We start from the raw sequence: 21227 nt of genomic DNA on the forward strand, positions 1-21227 counted from the left end.
TCCTACCCAAGCTGAGCGTTTTTTGAAAATTAGACAATACTTTTGTCATTTCAGCGTTGTCTCCACATATATCTATACTCCCAACATTGTCCTGCACTGGCTCCACACCCTGTAACTTCACCATTTCTTGTCTTTCTACAATAAATGTCCTGCATGACACAAGGGCAGGCCTTGTCATCTCAGGTTTATTTCTTGGATATTTCCCTCAAATAAAAAGGAGATTAACTCCAACAAATGCTTAATGATATTTGCATGATTTAGATCCATGCAAATATCATTTAGTGGAAAAAGAGCCAAGCTTTTGGTCATCAGACCTTCATCGGGTCAATACAATCACAAGTTTATAGGGGAACAATCAGTACAATGTATACAATCAGCAGTATCAGTTAAAGCTTTTGACTGTAAATAATAAAGTTATAGCTGTATTAGGTTACTAATGCTTCACTGGTAGTTCTAATAAACAGAGCCTTTGCAGTTCTATACACAAATAGATCTGTATTAGGTAGATGGGTCACAGTGAAGGTGTGTACAATAACAACTGGCCCACAGTGTGCAAATAAAACATACAAAAAACACCAAATAAACAAAACAATGATACAAAAAAACACTTGATGCTACTGGATGTATATTTCAAATTTAAGAAGGATGGCAGGAGAACCATACAAACGTCATGCAAGCCGTTATAAAATGTTTAGACTTTTTTTGTATGCGTAAATGACCACGCAAATTTGACAGGATAAAACTATTTTCCTGGGATAAGACCAATAGTGGTGTTATAGGTCCGTGGGAAATATGGAAACTTTTACCTTATATCCTAGGTGATCAAAGTGACAATGCCGTGAATGTAATGTATGGAATTTAATGTAGTGGTGCAGATATTTTCTGGAAAATTATTTTAATTCCACAGCATGATATTTAACGTAATATAATTCAATGCGTTTGCCCTGCAAAGACAGCTTGCCAAAATTGGAAATGGGTGTTTGTTGTACTGCCTTGAACGCAGCATGACACAACAACGAAGATGGCGTGCTGTGGAAACTGTTTATGTTGCCAATGTTGCTGCAGAGAAGCTGAGACGCGAACGCCAGAAGAACTGGTATGTGAGGTTTGGAATTGTATCGCAATGGGGAAATCACAAGTAGTGTGGATATGGGATTGTTTAAAAAAAATCTTCGATTTGACGTGTGCTGTAATGCACTCCTCCTTGACTTGTTTGTTCCACCCTGCTACTTTGTGTTTTTTTTTTTTTCTTACAGAAAACTTAATCACAATGCATGGCTGATCGTCATATCTGCCATTCTGTTTGCTTTATTTGATCGGACGTTACTTGTGCTGTTTCCTTCACCGGGTATGTTTTGACCGTAGAGACTGAACCAGGACCATGCACAAACATTTTTGAGTGATCGTTGCTCTCACCTGGAAAAGATCCACCCCACCCGACAGATGCAGTCACAATTTCGAGTGCAAGAAACTGTGACACAAACAGAGAACGTGCACCGTTTTAGTCGTGCTCTCTTCGAATACATTTTCTTTTTCTAATGTGCATATGATGACATTTTGGATGATGACGTCTCAGTAACAATACAGAGCAGGACCCATCTAGTACAGTATGGACCAACATTCATGTGAGCAGATGGCCCCTGCTTCCTTTCTGTATACTCTTTTACCTTTCAGTAAGTAAAAGCATTTCAACAACTATTTATCAGTTGCCTCAGGATGTAGTCACAGTTAAGGAGACATTTTTACATTTTGCTTTTTTTTTCATTCATTCATATTCCACAATTCTGGTTTTATGTCTGCTTTGGTAAATTCAGCATTCGCTTTAGTAGAGTCAGCATTTGAATTCTGTCTTTTACAAAAAGGTTTTGGCATTTTATGAGCATGATATACTCCCAAATTATGATTGCATATTCAAATTCTTTGATAATGCCTAAAAGCATTTTCCCTTCTCCCAGAATATCTCGCCAAGGCAGTCTATAAAGGATTGTTTATTACTGATCTTTGTCAGGAGGACTTTCTTCCAGGCTGAAACAGGAAACTTGCTGTTGATTTAAGAGAGAACATAGAGCCTCAATCTGTGTGAAACATGGAGTGTTTGGTTGTTGCGCCTCTGCACAAACAGGCTTGCCAGTTTATGTCCTGAGGATGGTCCGAGCTTTAGTCTGAGGTGTCAGGGTGACTCCCGCTGCCTTATACCACGTGGTCTTAGTCAGTCAGTTGCCTCTGTATTTGAAACTCTTTGACAGATGTGTACCTGAAACACATCCCATACATCCCATGTCCGCAATATTTGGAGTTGCCCCACCATCATATGCCAAAGATGCAAGGTCAGAAATATAGCAGTACACTGCAAGAAGATCTGAGATACTGTACTAAAGGCATTGTTAAAAAAATACTGTGTGGTAGGGGAGCCTTTCCTGGAGTCTCTAAAGAAGATCTTTACACTACTTGAGTGAAGGAAAGCCCCCCCCCCCCCACACACACACACACACTCTGAGTGGGTTTTGTTGTTTTGTTATCATTTTTCATATATATAATTTATTTTACTAGTAAGTATTCAACACTAAACTTACGTACAGTACTTGACTGATAGTACTAACTTACTTTCCACTACTAACTGCTGGGGCCTCAAGGAACTGCAGTCCCAAGTTTGAAGTCTGGGGTCTGTGGTCCAGGTTGACAGCCAAGATCACAGGACTCCAGATATTTTTGATGTCTGTCTGAAGGTCAACCTGTGATTTGATGGTTTGAAGATAGTTACAGAACACATATAGACAAGGCACTCGATGAATAGGTCGAGCGTGCAGCACCAATTACATCACAATATGACTGAATGGCTTTGATGTTTTGTATTGTCCCATGACCGATGTAAGACCGATAGTTTCTAAATGTGCATTAGCTAGTCTAATGAATTTAAGATATATAAATCTTGGGATAGATATGTCTTTTTCAACAAAGAACTCAGAAATATCCTCATTGTGATTTAGCTAGAGAAACAATTCAAAGTATTCTTTCATTCCAGACAATCCTCGGGGAAATCAGAGATGAAGAAGATGAGATTCTACCAAGGAAGGACTATGAAGTAAGAGAAGAGAAACTTGTTTAGAGAGCTCTACAGCCATGTTAATTTAAACTGCCCCTGGTATACATAAGAGTCAGTAGAGCCTTTATTTTTCTATCAATAGAGCCTGGATTATGACCGCTGTATCAGTGACCCTTATGTGGACGTTCTGGAGGGGATGAACAACAAGGTAATTTAAACTCAGGATTTGGTAGTGTCTAGCAAGGCCCATGTATTCTGAATATATAATCTAATTGAACCTATTTGTGTGTATATAGTATGTAAGGATTCTTTATTCTTTATTTCAAGGATAGCCCCTTGAGATGCACCATCTCTGTTTCAAGGGGGTCCTGTGGCTCCATGATCTGAAATCTGATCTGTTCATCTGATTGACATCAAACTGGCTGTGCCCAGGGAAATGATGATTTTTTTTTTCCAGGGGTCTAAGGGAATAACCTGAGCCTGCAGCTGAGATAGCAGTCAGAAAGACAGAGATGAATGATAATCATGACTGACTGAGTTGCAGACAGGCTTTTGGATAGTTTTTGAGATGACAGACGAACAGGCTCTGAGAACACAGAGATACCTTGACCAGGGGCTGAGATGACAAAACAACCAAGATGAGTCTGAGATTACAGGTAGAACAACTGAAATGAGTGGTAATAGAGGCAGAACAGTTGAGGTGAAGCTGAGATGACAGGCAGAGTAACATGGCACTTCAATGTCATAATCGCCTGAGATGACAACTTGAGACAACAACCTGAAATAACATCAGCATGACTTTGTAGCATATGAATGTGATGACTGATGAGCAGAATGAATGAGATGATAGCCAGAAAGACATTGTGCTATAACTGGTATAGCTGATGAATGAAGAAGTTAATTTATGTATGCTATGCTTTATTGTTTTTATGTCTCTGACTTGATTAAGTCAACAACCATGCATCCCAGTCACATGAACTTGCTGTACACATTGCTAGGGCCTTGATGAAGTGGACTCTGAAATCTATGAGGGTTTGAGGCTTCTGGATAGGTTCTGAGATGACAAACTGAAATGATTAAATGATCAAAAGCAGATATTGCCGGGACGTTTTATAGAGCATCACAACCCATGTCCAGCTCTCCTAACAATGGACATCCCATATGACTCCCGATAGTTGATAGTCCAGCTGTAATGAACTGATATAGTATCTTCTTACTATAAATGCAAGACATTTCAGTTTGTCTGTGTTGATGTATATTTAGATGTCTATGGTTAGATGATCCCATTAGTTGTATGTCTGATCATTGTCAAACTTGGCAGATGCGTTGCTGGTGTCTGAAGGAAGTTTGGTTCAGAGTTTGAAATTTAGGGTATAAAAGAGTCAATGTACCCTTTGTTTTTTTTTGTTTTCTGTTTCAAAACCATATCGGGGGAAAAAAAGAAAATCAACCTTGATTTTCTTGTTCTGTTTCAAAACCAGAAGAGAAAACTGAAGGACTGAACAACAACAAAAACAAACCTCACATTTGTAGATGTTTTTCTTTTTCATAATCAAATGCGGTGCAGTGGTCTGCACTGTTGCCTCACAGCAAGAAGGTCCTTAGTTTTAATCCACTTTCTGGCCAGGCCCTTTCAGTGTGGAGTTTATGTGTTCTCCCCATGTCTGCATGGGTTCCCTCCAGGTACTGTTTCCTCCCACACACTAAAAACACTCTTGTCTTGTGCCTTTAATTGTCAGTAGGTGTGTGTGAGTGGTTGTCTGTCTCCGTGTGGCCCTGCAATGGACTGGTGACCTGTCGAGGCTCTAACATGTCTCTTGCCTAAGGACAGCAGGGATAGGCTCCAGCCCCCTTGCAACCCAGAACAGGGTATTTGTGTCTGTCATTTAGGAGAATCCCTTCCAATTGTGGGGCAGTATGGTGGTGCAGTTGTTCGCACTGCCGCATTGCAGCAAGAAGGTTCTGTGTTCAAGCTCTGGCTCGAACACAGCAGGAGCCTGGCTCCAGCACGGGTCTTTCTGTGTGGAGTCTCCATGTTCTTTCTGTGTCTGTGTGGGTTCTCTCTGGTACTCTGGCTTTCTCCCACAGTTCAAAGACATCAAGAGGGGGCTAGGTCATTTGGATACTCTAATTTGACTGTAGGTGTGGCTGTGAGAGGAAATGATTGTCTCTCTATATTTGTTAACCCTGCGATGGACTGGCAACCCGTCTAGGACATACCCTGCCACACCCGAAGGAAGGCTCCAGCTCCCCCGTGACTCTTAACTGGATAAGCGGTAGAAAATGGATGGATAGATGGACTTCCAACTGCTGTGTGATGTACATGTCCTTATTTGAATATCATTCCTGGAGTTAAAGCGTGTTCCTCCCTTCTCCTTTTTTTCCCCCTTCACCTTCTCCCGGATCTAATTTGTAAAGAGAGGATGAAAAATGTAAAGAGTTTGTTGTTTAGTTTTTCCATTTTTCTGTTCTGTTTTTTTTTTTGAACAAAAAAATTCAAGGTTGATTTCCTGTTTTTCCAATTTGGTTTTGAAACAGAAAAAATGAACACAGGGCGATGTGTTAAGGGAGTCTTGTGTCTGAAGGTCCAGGTTCTGAGATGAGAGAAATCCCATTAATCCAGCGCTGCCATCTACAAGTCTGCTGAGGTTGTTCTCTGTAACTAACTTGCATGGCTCTGGTCTATAACACATCTGACACATCATAGCCACATACAAGTTACATTTTCAAGCTGGCAATGTTTTCTTCAGAATGAACAAAATGTGTAATATCACATAAGCTTGTTTTTATGATCAACATAAGTAAATATCAGCCATCAGCAAAAATCAGTTATTAAATCTCAGCATATCTGCATAGAATCCAGTAAATACAAGAGTACAAGTGGGCCAGGACCACTACATAAAAATGCAAATGAGCAAACACTGACTACACTCGTGACAAATTTGCCACCTTTTCGAGTGCTGTCCATACACTAAATTTTGACCTTATCTTAGTAGCTCTGCTTGCACATCTGTCTTTATTTTTTCAAATAGTTATCCAGGAATTTCTTGTTATGCAATAGAGAGCCAGAAAACATGAAGCAGTACGATGGATGATGGTGTTCGCAATTGGAGCAACAGTTGGTTTGGTATGTGCATTTGGGATCTCCTTTATTGCCCCTCTTTTTAAAATGCTGTGGATAAATATATAGCGCTCCTCTCTTTTTCAGGTGGGCCTATTTGTGGATTTCTTTGTATGCCTCTTCAGCAAACTGAAGTTTACATTGGTTGGTGACTGTATCCTTTATCACAGCATTGTGAATTTCTGACTTAAAGATGGTCAATACACTTGCACGTCACAGATTTTTTTTTACATCATTTTCCTTCGGAGATGAATAAAGTAATCTATCTATTTCCATATGCTCTATGATCACATAAATGTTTTGTAAAACACCATGATAACTGGGCTTAAGGTCTATCCCATCTTAGTCTGACACATTGTAATCACACAAGAGTATATACAAGAAAAGGTCATAATATTGTGTTCACACTATCTTTGATATTATTATTAAGCTGTCAAATCAAAGTGATGCAAAAAATTGAAACAAAAGAAAATAGTAATATTTTGAGAGTATTTTGGAATTTACAGCTTTGTCACACTTAATTTTACAAGTATTAAATTCACTTACAAAGCTTCTACACGGGCACATTATTTGGCTGCTAATAAGCCTTTCAGAGAATAAATCACAGCTTTTCACAGACTCTTTAACTTTTTGACCAGTAATTTAAGTCCAAAATTTCATTTAAATTACAGGAGAAAATGTTAATTTCCTTGAATGAATTGGCCGCTTAAAACTACTCAACATGACCTCATTACTCATTAGAGTGTAAACATTTGTAATATAATTTGTAAACATCATTGCCTTCAGTTTAACATAAGTTTCATTGTGTTTGCCAGTTTGATTTCTTCTATATAAATTTAACTTAGTTGGGGTGTGGACTGGTGTTCATGAAAAAAGTCAACAACAAAAAAGCAAAATTTAAAGCCATAAAGTTTGGTGAATTTTTGTGGAATTCTCATGGAGTGCAAACAGAATCGCATCAACTCCTTTGTAAATTGTATTTTCTACCTTAGCTTCATGCCTGTAGCTGTAGATAAATGCAGTGACAAAGGCTGTCTCCCTCTGTCTCTGTTGGAGCTGCTGGCATTCAACATGACGTTCATCTTTATCGCTAGTGTGCTTGTCCTCATTGAGGTAAAGACTGCATGTTTTTTCATCTCCGTTGAAGATATTTTGTGTTGAAATTTAACATATTTCAATGAAGTGTCACTTCACTTAAGTATTTTTAATTTTAAATGATGTATTACACCATCCTAATACCTGTAGATGTCCCATACTTGACATATTTCTATAAGATAATCAATTCACACATGGATGACTGTCCTTTTGCCATGTGTCTTTACTCTGTAACTGTATATTTTTTGTACTATATACTTGGGTATAACACGTGTCTCTTGAGAATTAGACTTAAGGTTACCTGTAGAAGGAAAGGTTAAACAAATAAATCATATTGTCACAAATTTTTAAGTGATTTACCAAATTAACAACCAGAATAAATAAAACAGTAGACCAGTTAACTACAATCCAAACTAAAAAGTAGTCCTCGACTCAGTTGTGGCAATTACCCTGTACTTGGCTGAAGTATCAGTTTATGGCTTAACAGGAGCATCCTCCTGGAAGGGTACCACCAGAGAAACATAGAAATAGTTTGCTTTCCATGACGCTGTATGGGTTCTTTGTAAGAAAACGTCACACACATGACTAATGGTCCACCTACAGCAATAAGAATTGTTAACAATGTGTACTTTTTTTGTCATCAGCTCCCCTCACGCTTTTTTGATACCATTTGTTGATATCAGGATTTCTGATATTTTGTTCCATGCTGATTTTAAAGTTATTGTGATGGTAGACAATAGCAGTACATTTAAAATCCCTGAAAAATGCTAACGTGTTTTTTTTTTTTTTGGTGTTCTGTTATCCAGCCTGTAGCTGCAGGTTCAGGGATCCCAGAAATAAAAAGTTACTTGAATGGGGTGAAGATTCCTGGAATTGTCCGGCTGCGAACATTCATCTGCAAGGCTGTAGGAGTTGTATTTACTGTAGCTGGAGGTAAAGTATTTCAGTGTTTTTGGACTGAAGGGGCTCTTTTCCATAATCACCATTAAAAATAAAGAAATACGTTTGTGTTTAAACTAGGAATACACTGATTCCCGGTTTTTGGGCAGTTTCCGATTTCCGGTTTTTCATAGAATTTGACCTGCTGATACCAATTTTAGCCAATTCCAGTTTAATTTTTTTCAAACCACTTACAGCACACAGAGAAATTGATTTTCTATCTTTTCTTTAATATAAAATTCGAACATAGAAATAGAATAGGTGATCAGACAAATTCTTTAAGTCTATTTTTAGATGCAATAATCCACAAGGTGTACTTTACTACATGTGCGCAGTTTTGACAAAATACTCTAAGTGGCTAAATGACATCATCGCCTAATTTGCATAATTGGTCATCTAGATGTGTTACAGCCTGGATGAGGAGCAGTGCAGGTCTCTGATTGCAGTAGGGGCTACTCTGTGACAATTCTTTGAGAGAGACTGACCGCCTGTGAGTGTTTATGGATGAGGAGGGGCTCAGGGCAGCACCTGCTGCAGAAGCGATACGTTCTTTTCACGTAAACTGGGACGGGAAAACGTCACTAGATCTGTCCTAGTTGCTTTTCACAATAAAAGTCACCAAGAGGATTTGAAACATCAACAGATATGGTGAAAATGTCGCTAAGTTGGCAACACTGCACGTGCGTACACTTGTGCTGCTGAAGCCACACACTGTTGATCATGCGGAGTGAATTTGACCGGCTAGTTTAAACCTAGAAGGTATAGAACCTTGCTGTGAGTTTTTGGGTGAAGCCTGAAATCTGTTAATTCCCATTTCCAGTCTTAATTTTCAGCAGCTTCTTTCTGTTGAGCTTGAATTGTGGCTTTATCTGTCACTGATTTAATAATTGGCAGCCTTGTTTATCAGAGAATTTGTCTTTTATAACACTTGGATATTTTAAGTATCTTTGTTTTTTTTAACTTTGGTGTTATGCTGTTGCATGTTCTCAGAGTGCACATTGAGAACATACTGTAGGAGTGAAAACAATGTAACACTTAAGTTAATGTGCAAGTGTAAACAAAGCTTATGTGTGGTTGCTGCCCGAAAGCAGCCAACCAGCGTAGCTCTGATCTCTCCTCTCCATCTTACCTTTGATATGATTGGTACATAAATATTTATTTGCTATTCCAAGTCATGAAATCATACTTAAGGGATGGATGAAAAAGGTGCCCTTCATCAGTAAGTGGTTTGGACAAAAAAGTATGTGAAAGTATCTTGAAAGAACATGTGGGTCTACATTGGCTCTGACCCAGAATGTGTTTGTGTCCAATCAGGCCTTTTTGTGGGGAAAGAGGGGCCAATGATACACAGTGGAGCCATTGTCGGAGCAGGTCTTCCTCAGGTATGATGCCATGCATTCCAAACTCAGCATCAACAGTCAGTGAAAAGAGTTTAATGCTGATGGCATTCATTTTCCTTTGCTTATGGTATGTTGTATAGTCAGCTATGAATGTAACCTGTATTTAACTAGCTGATTTAAGCTTTATTCAGTTAAGTAAGCAAAATTAATTTCCATGATGAATACAGATTCATTTCACTTGAAGAGAGCAGACCTATCTTTTTTGTAACCTACCCTTCTATTATGTACATCCACAAATGAAAGCATCAAATGCCTGTAAGTGTTTCCAAAAGACTGGGTATGTCTTCTCCTAAAGGGGAAGTGTAATATATCTTGTAAGATTAATAAATACTCAAAAGGTCAGATTTTGAGTCACATTTGTGTCAAATACTTAAATGATTTGCTGATACAGATTCAGATCACCCGACAAATTTATTGGTGTCTCTGCCTCCCTTGTAATATTTTTATGAAAATCTGTCCTTAATTGGCTGGGCCCTGAGGGAGGGTCCTTATGAATGTGAAAGGGGTTTACTGACTGAGTGTCTAACTGACCCCCCACTGTTACAACACACATGCATGAGTGTATTAGAAGAGCAATTCACACTCTGGAGCTGAAGGTGGCACTAGCAAGCTGAATAATGATGTCACTAAATCCCCTTTCACACTGCACCAAACACTTGGGTCAACTCGGGTTTTTGGGCACTGTGAAAGGGTTGACTCGGCATTTTGACCCGCATCGACCATCTTGCCAAGTGACCCAGGTGTTCGGCTTGGCTCGGCTTGCCTCGCCTGCAGTGTAAAAAAAGGCAACTTGCGTCGGCTCCCTTCCAGACTAGCCAAAAACTCATTCCTCCTTCACTGCATTAGCGCTTGGACATTTTCCAATCTGCGCCTAGTTTGCATGCTTTGCAAAAGAGACAACATTGGAATGCACGCAACGACAATGCTAATATTTGACTCGACGACGTCCATGTTATCGTTTGTTTACGTCTCAGTGTTCCGTGTTGTGTAATGATGAAGTCAGCGTGATGATGTTCGAGCGAGAATAACACAGGCACGCAGCCCTCACAGCGGGAGTTCAGACCCGGGTCTTCTGGAAGCTTGAATGCACCCTAATGCCGAGCAAATGCAGGTCCAAAAACCCACGTTGACACGCGTTTTTCAGCGTGAAAAGTATAACAAGTGTGTAACATTCACTTGAATCACAGTGAAGGATGAGCTGATTGTTGATAGTTCTGGTGTTTGTACACCACAGCTGATGTGTTTGACCTCTCCAGAGACATCTCAGCTGGCAGAAGGTTTTGGCATGATTTGGTGACTGTGGGTACAAGCTTGGCGACCCTGACCTGCAGCTGTTGTTAACTGGTATTGTGAGTGCTGACTGTCCAATGAACAGGAGCTGGAAGGAGATATAGCATGCCAGCAAAAGAGCAGATCGAATAAAAAAGAGGGAGAAAGACAAAAAATGCAATATAATTTAAGGATTTCAGCTTTGTCCCAGAGGTGAGGGGGCACCCAGGTGTACAAGTTGTGCCTAACTTTTTGTTTGCTATCTTTCTCTGGTAGCTGAGAGTGTGACCAGACTAATTGTGCTGTCAAGAAACAGCTTTGTGACAGTCTTAACATGGGCAAATCATGCTTAGGTTTGCCACTTGCCCAAATCTCTTTTAAACTTTGACCAATGCATAACTTTCCAACTTGTGTTGTAGCACTGGGAGATGTGTGTCAGTTTGGATGGATTTTGACAATTTTTTTTCGTATTCTTTGACTTACAAAGAGGACTGTGAACAGGGAGCAGTTGTTAGAATGATTAACAGTTCAATAATCTAGCCAGTGATGCATGTTTTTTCTAACTATAGCTTTGACTGCTTATCAAATGCACTGTCTCCTTCAGTTTCAGAGCATCACTTTTAAAAGCATTAAATTGGATTTTCCTTACTTCCGCAGTGACAGGTATGGCTGTGGTACACACTCATACAACAAAATACTTTGTTCTGTTTTGCACCTCCTTGGACCCCAAAATACAATTAAGTGTGCTGTGTTTTTTTTGTTCTCAAGGGACAAACGAGACTTTGTGTCAGCGGGTGCTGCTGCTGGAGTTGCTGCTGCCTTTGGTGCCCCCATAGGAGGTACCCTCTTCAGTTTGGAAGAGGGTTCTTCTTTCTGGAATCAGGCCCTCACTTGGAAAGTGGTAGGTCATGTCCACACAGTTGTGATGTGCAGGTCATGTTTTGGGTTTTTTGGGGGGGGGTTTTAGAGCCACACCCACCTGACAAGTGAAAAGAGCCAAATTGCCTTCCGAGACCCACAAAAAATATAAAAAATAGATATGAATAATAAAAGAACTCAACCTGCAAATCATATGTATTTGTTAATTTTTATTAATTAAAATGTCCCAATTTTGGAGAAGTGGTTTTGTCACATGAAACTTGCCTGTAAATATCAAACACTAACAATAAATGCACAGTTTTGACAGCACAATAAAGAATATAAATGTCGGGACCTCTCACTCCTCCTGGCTCACTGTTACTTTTAACATGTGAATTATACTGTAGTAGTTTTTATAGGTGTGAAAAGGAACATTAAGTGAGAGTCTGGAAGGGCATAGACTCTGAGCACATGCTGCTTGTGCTTCTGCTGCTATGAGGCTCTCAGTGCGCACTTTGGCTCCTCTGAACAGGTGTGGGAAAAAGCTTAATGTGAAATATATGTTTTCTGTGGAAATTTTGAATGGGCCTGTGTCTTGCCATGTGTGCCAGTTGGTATGACACAGTCACTAACAGGCAGACATCAGTTGTAATTAGCCTTTAAGGCTTGCTGTTTTTGTAGGGACATACATCAGGTGACAGTACGCAAAAACCCAAATTTGGGATTATTATGCTTACAATTTCTCTTTTGTCCCACTTTTCTGTCACCTCAGTCCTTGCCTCATGCTGGAACTTTGAACACACTATTTTGTGTGCTCATAGTAATGCTAAGAGTGTGTGGGTAGTTCTTCTATGTCTAAAAACCAAGAACTCAAAATTAGCATTAGCATGTGAGGTTGTGCGTCACTTGTCATGTACACAAGAACTCAAAATTTGCATTCACATTTTAATTAAAATGCTCATGAGAATACTAAGGATGTGTTGTCATTCCTCTGGCACACCTGTTCACTTGCAATGGTGATGGCCATCCTTGCAGCTCCAGTGACTAAAGCAAAAGTAAGCACTTTTCATGTGACGAATATATGCCTCATGACATAGTCTTAAACAGGGGCTCGTTTTTATCATAGCTCCTATCCACTCCATTTTCCATTGTGAAGTGCAGCAAGACATTGGGTAACATGGAGATGTCGATTAATGGTGAATGGATAAATGATGGTGCATGTGGCACCAGGACATCCTAGGTCGCAGGTCAATGATCGATTTTATAGTCGTATCATTTGACCTGCGACCGCATGTTCTGGACACTTGGGTGAAGAGAGGAGCTGAGCTGTCAACTGATCACCATCTGGTGGTGAGTTGGATCAGATGGCAGGGGAAGACGCCGCGCAGACCCGGCAGGCCCAAACGAGTAGTGAGGGTTTGTTGGGAACGCCTGGCGGAAGAACCAGTCAGAACGATCTTTAAATCCCACCTCTGGCAGAGCTTTGACCCGGGGGCGGTGGGGGACATTGAGTCCGAATGGGCCATGTTCCGCTCTGCCATTGTCGAGGCGGCTGTTGTGAGCTGTGGCCTCAAGGCCGCTGGGGCCGGTCGCGGCGGTAATCCCCGAACCCGCTGGTGGACACCAGAGGTGAGGGGAGCCGTCAGGCTGAAGAAGGAGGCTTACAGGTCATGGCTGGCCTGTGGGTCTCCAGAGGCAGCCGACCGGTACTGGCAGGCCAAACAGTGTGCAGCTGTGGCGGGTGCCAAGGCAAAAACTCAGGCGTGGGAAGAGTTCGGTGAGGCCATGGAGAAAGACTATCGGTCGGTTTTCGTCCCGGCCGTGGAACCATGGATCAATTCTTCACCCTCGCTAGGGTGCTGGAGGGGGCATGGGAGTTTGCCCAACCAGTCTACATGTGTTTTGTGGACTTGGAAAAGGCTTTCGACCATGTTCCCAGGAGCATCCTGTGGGGGGTACTCCGGGAGTATGGGGTGGATGGCCCTTTACAAAGGGCCGTTCGGTCATTCTACCGGAGGAGCGAGAGTCTGGTCTTCGTGGCCGGTAGTAGGTTGGACTTGTTCCCAGTGAGGGTTGGACTCCGCCAAGGCTGCCCTTTGTCACCGGTTCTGTTCATAACTTTTATGGACAGAATTTCTAGGCACAGCCGGGTGGTGGAGGGGGTTGAGTTTGGTGGCGGGAGGGTGTCGTCTCTGCTGTTTGCGAATGATGTAGTCCTCTTAGCGCCATCAGGCCACGACCTCCAGCTCTTGCTGGGACAGTTTGCAGCCGAATGTGAAGTGGCTGGGATGAGAATCAGCACCTCCAAGTCAGAGGCCATGGTCCTCAGCCGGAAAAGGGTGGTTTGCCCACTCCAGGTCTTACCTCAGCTGGAAGAGTTTAAGTATCTCGGGGTCTTGTTCACGATGGAGTGGGAGATTGACAGGCGGATTGGGGTGGTGTCCGCAGTGATGCGGGTGCTGAACCAGTCTGTTGGTGAAGAGGGAGCTTAGCCAAAAGGCGAGGCTCTCGATTTACCGGTCAATCTACGGTCCAACTCTCACCTGTGGACATGAGCTTTGGGTAATGACTGAAAGAACAAGATCGCGAATACAAGCAGCCAAAATAAGGGTGGCTGGGCTCTCCCTTAGAGATAGGGTAAGACGCTCAGTCATTCGGGAGGGGCTCAGAGTAAAGCCGCTGCTCCTCCATGTCGAGAGGAGCCAGTTGAGGTGGTTCGGGCATCTGGTGAGGATGCCTCCTGGACGCCTCCCTCGGGAGGTTTTCCAGGCATGCCCAACCGGGAGGAGGCCCCGAGGTCGACCCAGGACACGCTGGAGGGATTATATCTCTCGGCTGGCCTGGGAACGCCTCAGGATTCCCCCGGAAGAGCTGGTTGAAGTGGCTGGGGAGAGGGCAGTCTGGGCTTCCTTGCTGAGACTGCTGCCCCTGCGACCCGGACCCACCAGATAAAGCGGAGGACAACGACGGATAAATGATGACAGGATCACTTTTTCAAAACAAAGGTCTTCTGTAATCTGCTGAAACTCCAGCAGAAAAATAAAATGGGAATCAATAAGAAAGATGCAGGTTTCTCCTGGTTACCTCCTGTAACAAAAGAATTGTTATGAAGACTGTGACCCAGTGAGTGAATCTAGCTGGATAATCTTTACAGAAAGAGGTATTCATAGGTTTTGAAACTATTTTTTGTGAAAGTGTACATTGTGGCTCGGCGATCAGTGAAAGAGAAAATGTTTTGAGGAATTTTAGCCTCTTTCCCATTCTTGCAATGACATCACCCATTCTAGCATTTGCAATAGACACCTATTGTAAAAGCTGAAACTCTTCCAAAATCTTCTCAAACTTGAAATGTAGCTTTGTGAAGCCTGTAATAGCTAGCCAAGTGACTTTTTTACACCATCAAAGTTGAAAGTCAAAACCTGGAATCACAAGTCTATGTCGAAGTATGACTGATTGGCATGGCTCCAGAGAGGGGTGGGTTTGATCATTTTACATGAGCTCCCCCTTCATTTCAATGGAATTTTTGGGAATTTTATCACCAATGTTGTGTGAATCCCCACGAAAAGTAACAGGACACTTGTCCCAGTTGAGGCAGATGATTTGATGTACATGTTGTTGGGATTCACTCAAAAGTGTGGGAGTTGTAGGGCATAGACAACTTGACAAATGGGAATTTGTTCTCGGTGTGATCTTCACTTCTCGTTGCCAATAGTAAACAGACAAATCATCGCAAATGATTTGTTTTTTTTAATTGTTGATGAGGCATGAGGGAAAGCAAGTAACTCTGCATTTCTGACATGAATTCACTCAGTCTTTTCCTCCTTCTGATCTTTCTCTCCTCAGTCTTTACCTCATTCAAGTATTAGCATAGAAGCTTTGCACATATTTTAAATTCTGGTTTGAGAAATATATACCTAATAAAAGTCGGGCAGACCGAAAAGTTGTAAATAAACATTCAAGTAAGAAAAATGTGCGAGAGCTTTGTTTCTACTTTAAGATTTGGGAAGAACAAAAATAGCCAAATGTCTTCCACCTGTTGCAAATTAGAAAGTGTTGATGGAAATCAAGATGCAACATTCTGTTCATCCATGCATCCATCCATTTTCTATACCCCTTATACATTAAGGGTCATGGAGGGGCTGGAGCATATCCCAGCTGACAGTGGGCAAGAGGCGGGGTACACCCTGGATAGGATGACAATCCGTTGCAGGGCCATCAGGAGCAATTAGGGGTTCAGTATCTTGCTCAAGGATACATCAACATGGTCACCAGGGGGAAGAAGATTGAACCTGTGACCTTTTGGTTGCTAGACGGCCACTCCACCTCCAAGCCATGCTGCCCCCTCATTGATTCATGTTGCCTAAATTAATATAATAATCTTTTTTCAATCTCTCCAAAACTGAGATGCCAGTTTTTTTTCTGATTCATAATGAGTATCTATGTGTCCCCACCCCATTTACTCTTTTTTTAACCTCTATTCCAGCTTTTCTGCTCCATGTCGGCTACATTCACGCTGAACTTTTTCCGTTCGGGTATAAACTACAACAAGTGGGGGTCCTTTCAACTTCCAGGTCTGCTTAACTTTGGAGCGTTCAAGGTAAAAACTCTTTGACTGAATGAATTGTTCCTCGTAAAAATGAATGGTTGTTTGCGAAGGCATGATGGAAATTGGGGAAAAACTCAAACAACTGTCATCAGCTTCCCAATACATATCAGCACCAGGCATGGTGCCAGGATTTAATTTTGGATGGGCCTTTTATTTTTTTTTAGAAGCTGTTTGCATACCATGCAATTTGGTTTATTGTTGTGGAAAAAGACAGCCACAGTGCTTTGTCTTACTGACTGACAGAAAACAGAATGCATTTGGATGGAATCAATCAATATACAGTAGCTATTATTTAGAACCTCTCAACTGCTTTGACCTCAACAGCTTCAAGTATTAAAGTAATATCCACAAATAGTCTGTGTGTGTCAAGAGTAATTCTGTCATGCTCTATGCATTCTCAAGTGCAAACAATATGGTGTGTGCCAAATCATTTGGCTTCTACATCTCATTTTACAGATGCCTTATGGATTAAGTTTAAGAGATACAGCATTATGGGGATAAATGTGTTTTTATATCTGTAGCACTATCTTTCTTATTTGAATTGGCACCTTGTAACATCCTCCTGTTTGGAGTAGCTCATATTGAGAATATAAGATATGTGAGGGGTCCAAACCAAAGTGCAATACCATATCTTAATATGCTCTCTATCACAGCATGATAAATCGCCATCATCATCTTCTTTTCAACTCCAAACACCTTGAGTCTTTGAAAAAAGCTACTGATGGATCCAACCACACACACAATTTACATTAATATCCCAGGACAGGTTAGACTCTAGATATACCCCCAAGTATTTGTAAGAATGATAGTTGTATTATGGACAAGTAGTGGACAGTTAGTTCCTGCACTTTAGTAGAATTATCCATCACATTATTTGCTGAATTTGCCACACATTTTCTTTCAAGTGTGCTGTAGACATTTGATGGTGATGTAATGTTGACTTAAAAAAATGGTTGCTAAAGGACTGGCCAAGGACATGTTTCAAAGGTAGAGTGGCCGTCTAGCAACTGAAGGGTCTCTGGTTGGATCCTAACTTCCCACGGTGACCACGTAGAAGTATCCTTGAGCAAGATACAGAGCCCCCAATAATTCCTGATGACCCTGCAATGGATTGGCGTGGTGTACCAGGGTGTACCCCACCTCTCGCCCAATGTCAGCTGGGTTTGGCTCCAGCCCCCCCTGTAACCCTTAATGGATAAACAGTATAGAAAATGGATGGATGGGTCGCTAAAAGTGACTGTTGTGCTTGAAAATGTCAATGCATTGCTGGTTTATCTTAGTTTCAGTATGTCAACACTCCATTGATCCACTTTTTTCTTGTCTGAAGATCAATTCATGTGACAAACTTGTATTTAAACCTTTCTTAGGTGCTTTCAGTTTTGTTTCGAGCCTTTGTAATTTTGTTTGAAACCTGACATTGCTAGACAGTTAGCAGCAGGGACTGGTAACGTTGTTGAGAGAGATGCTGAGTTTATGGCATAAGGTCAGTCTGATACTACACTCTGGCTAGGTGTCCCTGCTGCATCCTCTATGACCACAAACATTGGCTAGACAGTAATAGACATCACTTTCAGCATGTGTGGGAATCTTTTGTATTATAAATGCTACATTTATGGGTATTCATGAAATTATGCAGAATCCCATACACCCAGATTCACCCTGAGTCTGGCAGTATATTAACATCCATCCATTTTCTATACCACTTATCCTTTAAGGGTCACGGGGGGTGGGAGGGGCTAGAGCCTATCCCAGCTGGCATTGGGGGAGAGTCGGAGTGCACCCTGGACAAGTCACCAGTCCCTTACAGGAGCAACCAGGGGCTCAGTATCTTGGTCAAGGATACCTAGACATGGTCATTGGGGGAAGCAGGGATCAAACCAAAAACCCTTCAGTTGCAGGACAGCCATGCTGCCTCCAAGCCATGCCACTGCCTATCACATTAACATGATTTCACCCATTTGTGATCATTAAAATTTGATTAGTTTTAGTAACAGTGATGGAATTTTTTCAGTAACATATTATAGAATTACCACTCTACTTAGAACATGCCTTATGGGACAATAAAGATGACCAAAGGCGTGTTCACATCAAACGTGACGCGAATTTCGCACGAGTTTGATCAGTGGATCATTCATTTTTATTCGCGTCATTTGCACAAACTTTTTCCCCCTGCGAGGAGAATTTATTTCTGCCGTTTCTTTCCATCATCAACCATGGCTGACATCACAACCGTTGCTGGCTCGTATCTGTTGTGGAAGTCCCAGATACGGTGGAAAACCAAACCCTGCCGTATCTGGATCCATGTTACAATCTGGAGGCGCACACAGCTGGATGAATTTTACTGCTTTCTCCAGAAACCGCACCTCGTCCAGCGGTACTTCAGGCTGACGAGGGCCCAGTTCGGTGACCTGCTGGCGAGGACTGGTGCCAGGATATCATAGATGAACACCAACTAGGGCGCCAGGACCGTTGATGTGACGCCACTGACGCCAGGGGAATCTCAATGCTGATAGACTCTCTTGACACAAAATCACACAAATTTGTCTAGTTGAAAATATTCAACTTGCGCGACACGAATACGCGAACTTCGTGACATGTATTGACGTCATTCAGGCCGCCTGGCGAGTATACACACGAATTTGCCTCTAATCGCCTCTCTACATAGACTTTACATCTAACTTATCACGCAAAAAATTTGTGTTGCTTTTGGTGTGAACTCAACAGTTAAAAACAACCATATAGGAACCTATTTGTACACACAACACTACTTACAGCTGGGAGGGTAAATGCAAACTGAGCAGATCCGAGTGCAAAAAGCTGTATTGGCCCTTTCTGTTTAAAATTTTTGTCTTTTGTCCACATCGAGCTTCAGTGCCCCCTCCTTCTCCAAATAATACACTGAGTCATTTGCAACACATTGTGACAACAACCAGACTTTTGTGTACCTAAGTAGTTTCTGATCATGATTATAGAGGTCCGTTTTGTTCAGGGTCTATAAAAGGTACACAGCTGCAGTTTCAGTCCAATTCAGTAAAATAAATCAGGGCAAAACATGAATAAACCCAAAAATATGGTGGTGGCAGTGTGCACAATTTTTACAATTTTAATTAAAACAAAAAAGGATTTTGCCATTTCAACCATTGGTGTGTGGCAAAAAATGTTTGGGATGTCTCCAAATGTGACCCTGCCACAAACACCTGACATACATTTGAGCAATTATGATTAAATATTCATTTTTTGTGATATTGTTTTGAAATCTGAATCTGAAAACTTAAAGCTTTCCAGCTCTTTTTATCTGCAGGCATCTGTTTAAAAACAGCCTCGGCAAGAAAAAAAAAACTTGATTTCTGTGGTCAAACTTCTAATCAATGCCTGTTGCACTTAAACGGATTTTACTGTGTGAAAATATCAACGTTACCTCTTAAATGAGACTGAAATCATGCATTTACTCCAAATGGTTCAATAACTGCATTCCTTTCACTGTTGGGACACCTTTCATCTATTTTTTAAGCATATTTGACCTGCAGCTAATGGGGGACTCAAGCTGTCAGTCACAAATGAATCAATTAAGAAGATGTGTAGTCAAACACACCTCCAGCCTCCAATTTCAAATGCTTGTTGATACTTGGCAAATGTTTAAATAATGGTTTGGTTCATGGATTATTGTCTCAATAGTGTTCAGATGAAGATAAGGACTGCCACCTGTGGACTGCAGTGGACCTGGCCTTCTTTGTCCTGATGGGTGTGGTGGGTGGACTGCTAGGGGCATTATTCAACTGCATGAACAAGAACTTGGCCAAGTATCGCATTAGACACATCCATCCCAAGGCCAAGTTTATCAGGTGATTTCTGGATATTATGTTCACAGGGCATTGTCAGTTGTTTGTCTTGAACAGGGGTTCCCTATCTTTTCCATGTTTAACATGTTCCATGTGCCACTCGGCCCCTATTTAAACATTACATTTGGAGATATATTTTTGATGTTCAGCCACCTTTCTTAGGTTTTTCCTGCATCATTGATCTCACTCTCAAAAAACTTTAATTCATCATAATACATAAGACATTATTTTGTTTGGGTGTGATTTTTCATTTTATTTAAATTTTCATGTTTAACCTATCATTTTGAATACGGAATTATATTGCTAATTTTCTACTGACCCTTTTTCCAACAAAATTGAAAAACAAAATTAAATCCTGTGATTTGCAATAATAGAGTATTCCACATGGTGATAGGCTCTCAAAGAACAGCTTTTATTTTCTAGAAAGCGAGAAGATGCCAGTATATTGATTAAGCAGTGCTACCTCACAAATGGAAGTCCCAAAAAACAGATGCTTATTGAACAGAATAGAAGAGAATAAGCCTTTTTGACATGGCAGAACTATGGTTGGAACCCAAGTGCACGACTCTGAGGCGAGGGTCAGGGATAACAAATTTACTGGCAAAGTGCACTCGTCACTCGTGGCGAAGAAATAAGGGCTAAGCTACAAACTCAAAATCACTCTAATAAGAAGTTTCTTGACGGAATACACTGGATCTCTCTCAGAGACCGAGGCAAATGCAGGTGATCAGCAGAGGGACCGATGACCTTCACCTCAGATTCTATTGTGGCAGCATGGCTCAGGGGTAGAGTGGCTGTCTAGCAACCAAAGGGTCGCTGGTTCAATCCTTGATCCCGGTGACCCTGTCGAAGTGTCCTTGAGCAAAATACTGGACCCATAATTGCTCCTGATGAGTAGGTTGGCACCTTGCATGGCAGCCTTCACCATCAGTGTGTGTGTGTGTGTGTGTGTGTGTGTGTGTGTGTGTGTGTGTGTGTGTGTGTGTGTGTGTGTGTGTGTGTGAATGAGATGACACTGTAAAGCGCTTTGAATACTGTTAAGGTAGATGCTAAATAT

General features: G+C 41.4%; 1 protein-coding gene across 2 annotated transcripts in view; it reads left to right on the forward strand.

Moving 5' to 3' along the window:
* The first annotated feature begins 1006 nt into the window (after positions 1–1006).
* Positions 1007–21227, forward strand: part of clcn6 (Cl-/H+ antiporter 6) — a 57099-nt gene continuing 36878 nt past the window's right edge. Inside the window, exons 1-13 of one of the 2 annotated variants that reach the window (XM_086213851.1) lie at positions 1044–1096; positions 1257–1348; positions 3023–3082; positions 3186–3251; positions 6105–6170; positions 6252–6318; positions 7171–7277; positions 8066–8192; positions 9513–9580; positions 11472–11530; positions 11636–11768; positions 16209–16322; positions 20007–20173. In XM_086213851.1, coding sequence (XP_086069977.1) covers positions 3240–3251; positions 6105–6170; positions 6252–6318; positions 7171–7277; positions 8066–8192; positions 9513–9580; positions 11472–11530; positions 11636–11768; positions 16209–16322; positions 20007–20173 — 920 coding nt within the window. In that variant the 5' untranslated portion in view covers positions 1044–1096; positions 1257–1348; positions 3023–3082; positions 3186–3239. Of the gene's footprint in view, positions 1097–1256; positions 1349–3022; positions 3083–3185; positions 3252–6104; positions 6171–6251; positions 6319–7170; positions 7278–8065; positions 8193–9512; positions 9581–11471; positions 11531–11635; positions 11769–16208; positions 16323–20006; positions 20174–21227 lie in introns of both variants that reach the window. The other variant, XM_086213852.1, reaches the window with a different exon arrangement.

This window comes from Aulostomus chinensis, chromosome 9 (genome assembly GCF_037954235.1).
Source record: "Aulostomus chinensis isolate RoL2024-O1b breed Wild chromosome 9, RoL_Achi_v1.0, whole genome shotgun sequence".
Taxonomy (NCBI): Eukaryota; Metazoa; Chordata; class Actinopteri; order Syngnathiformes; family Aulostomidae; genus Aulostomus; species Aulostomus chinensis.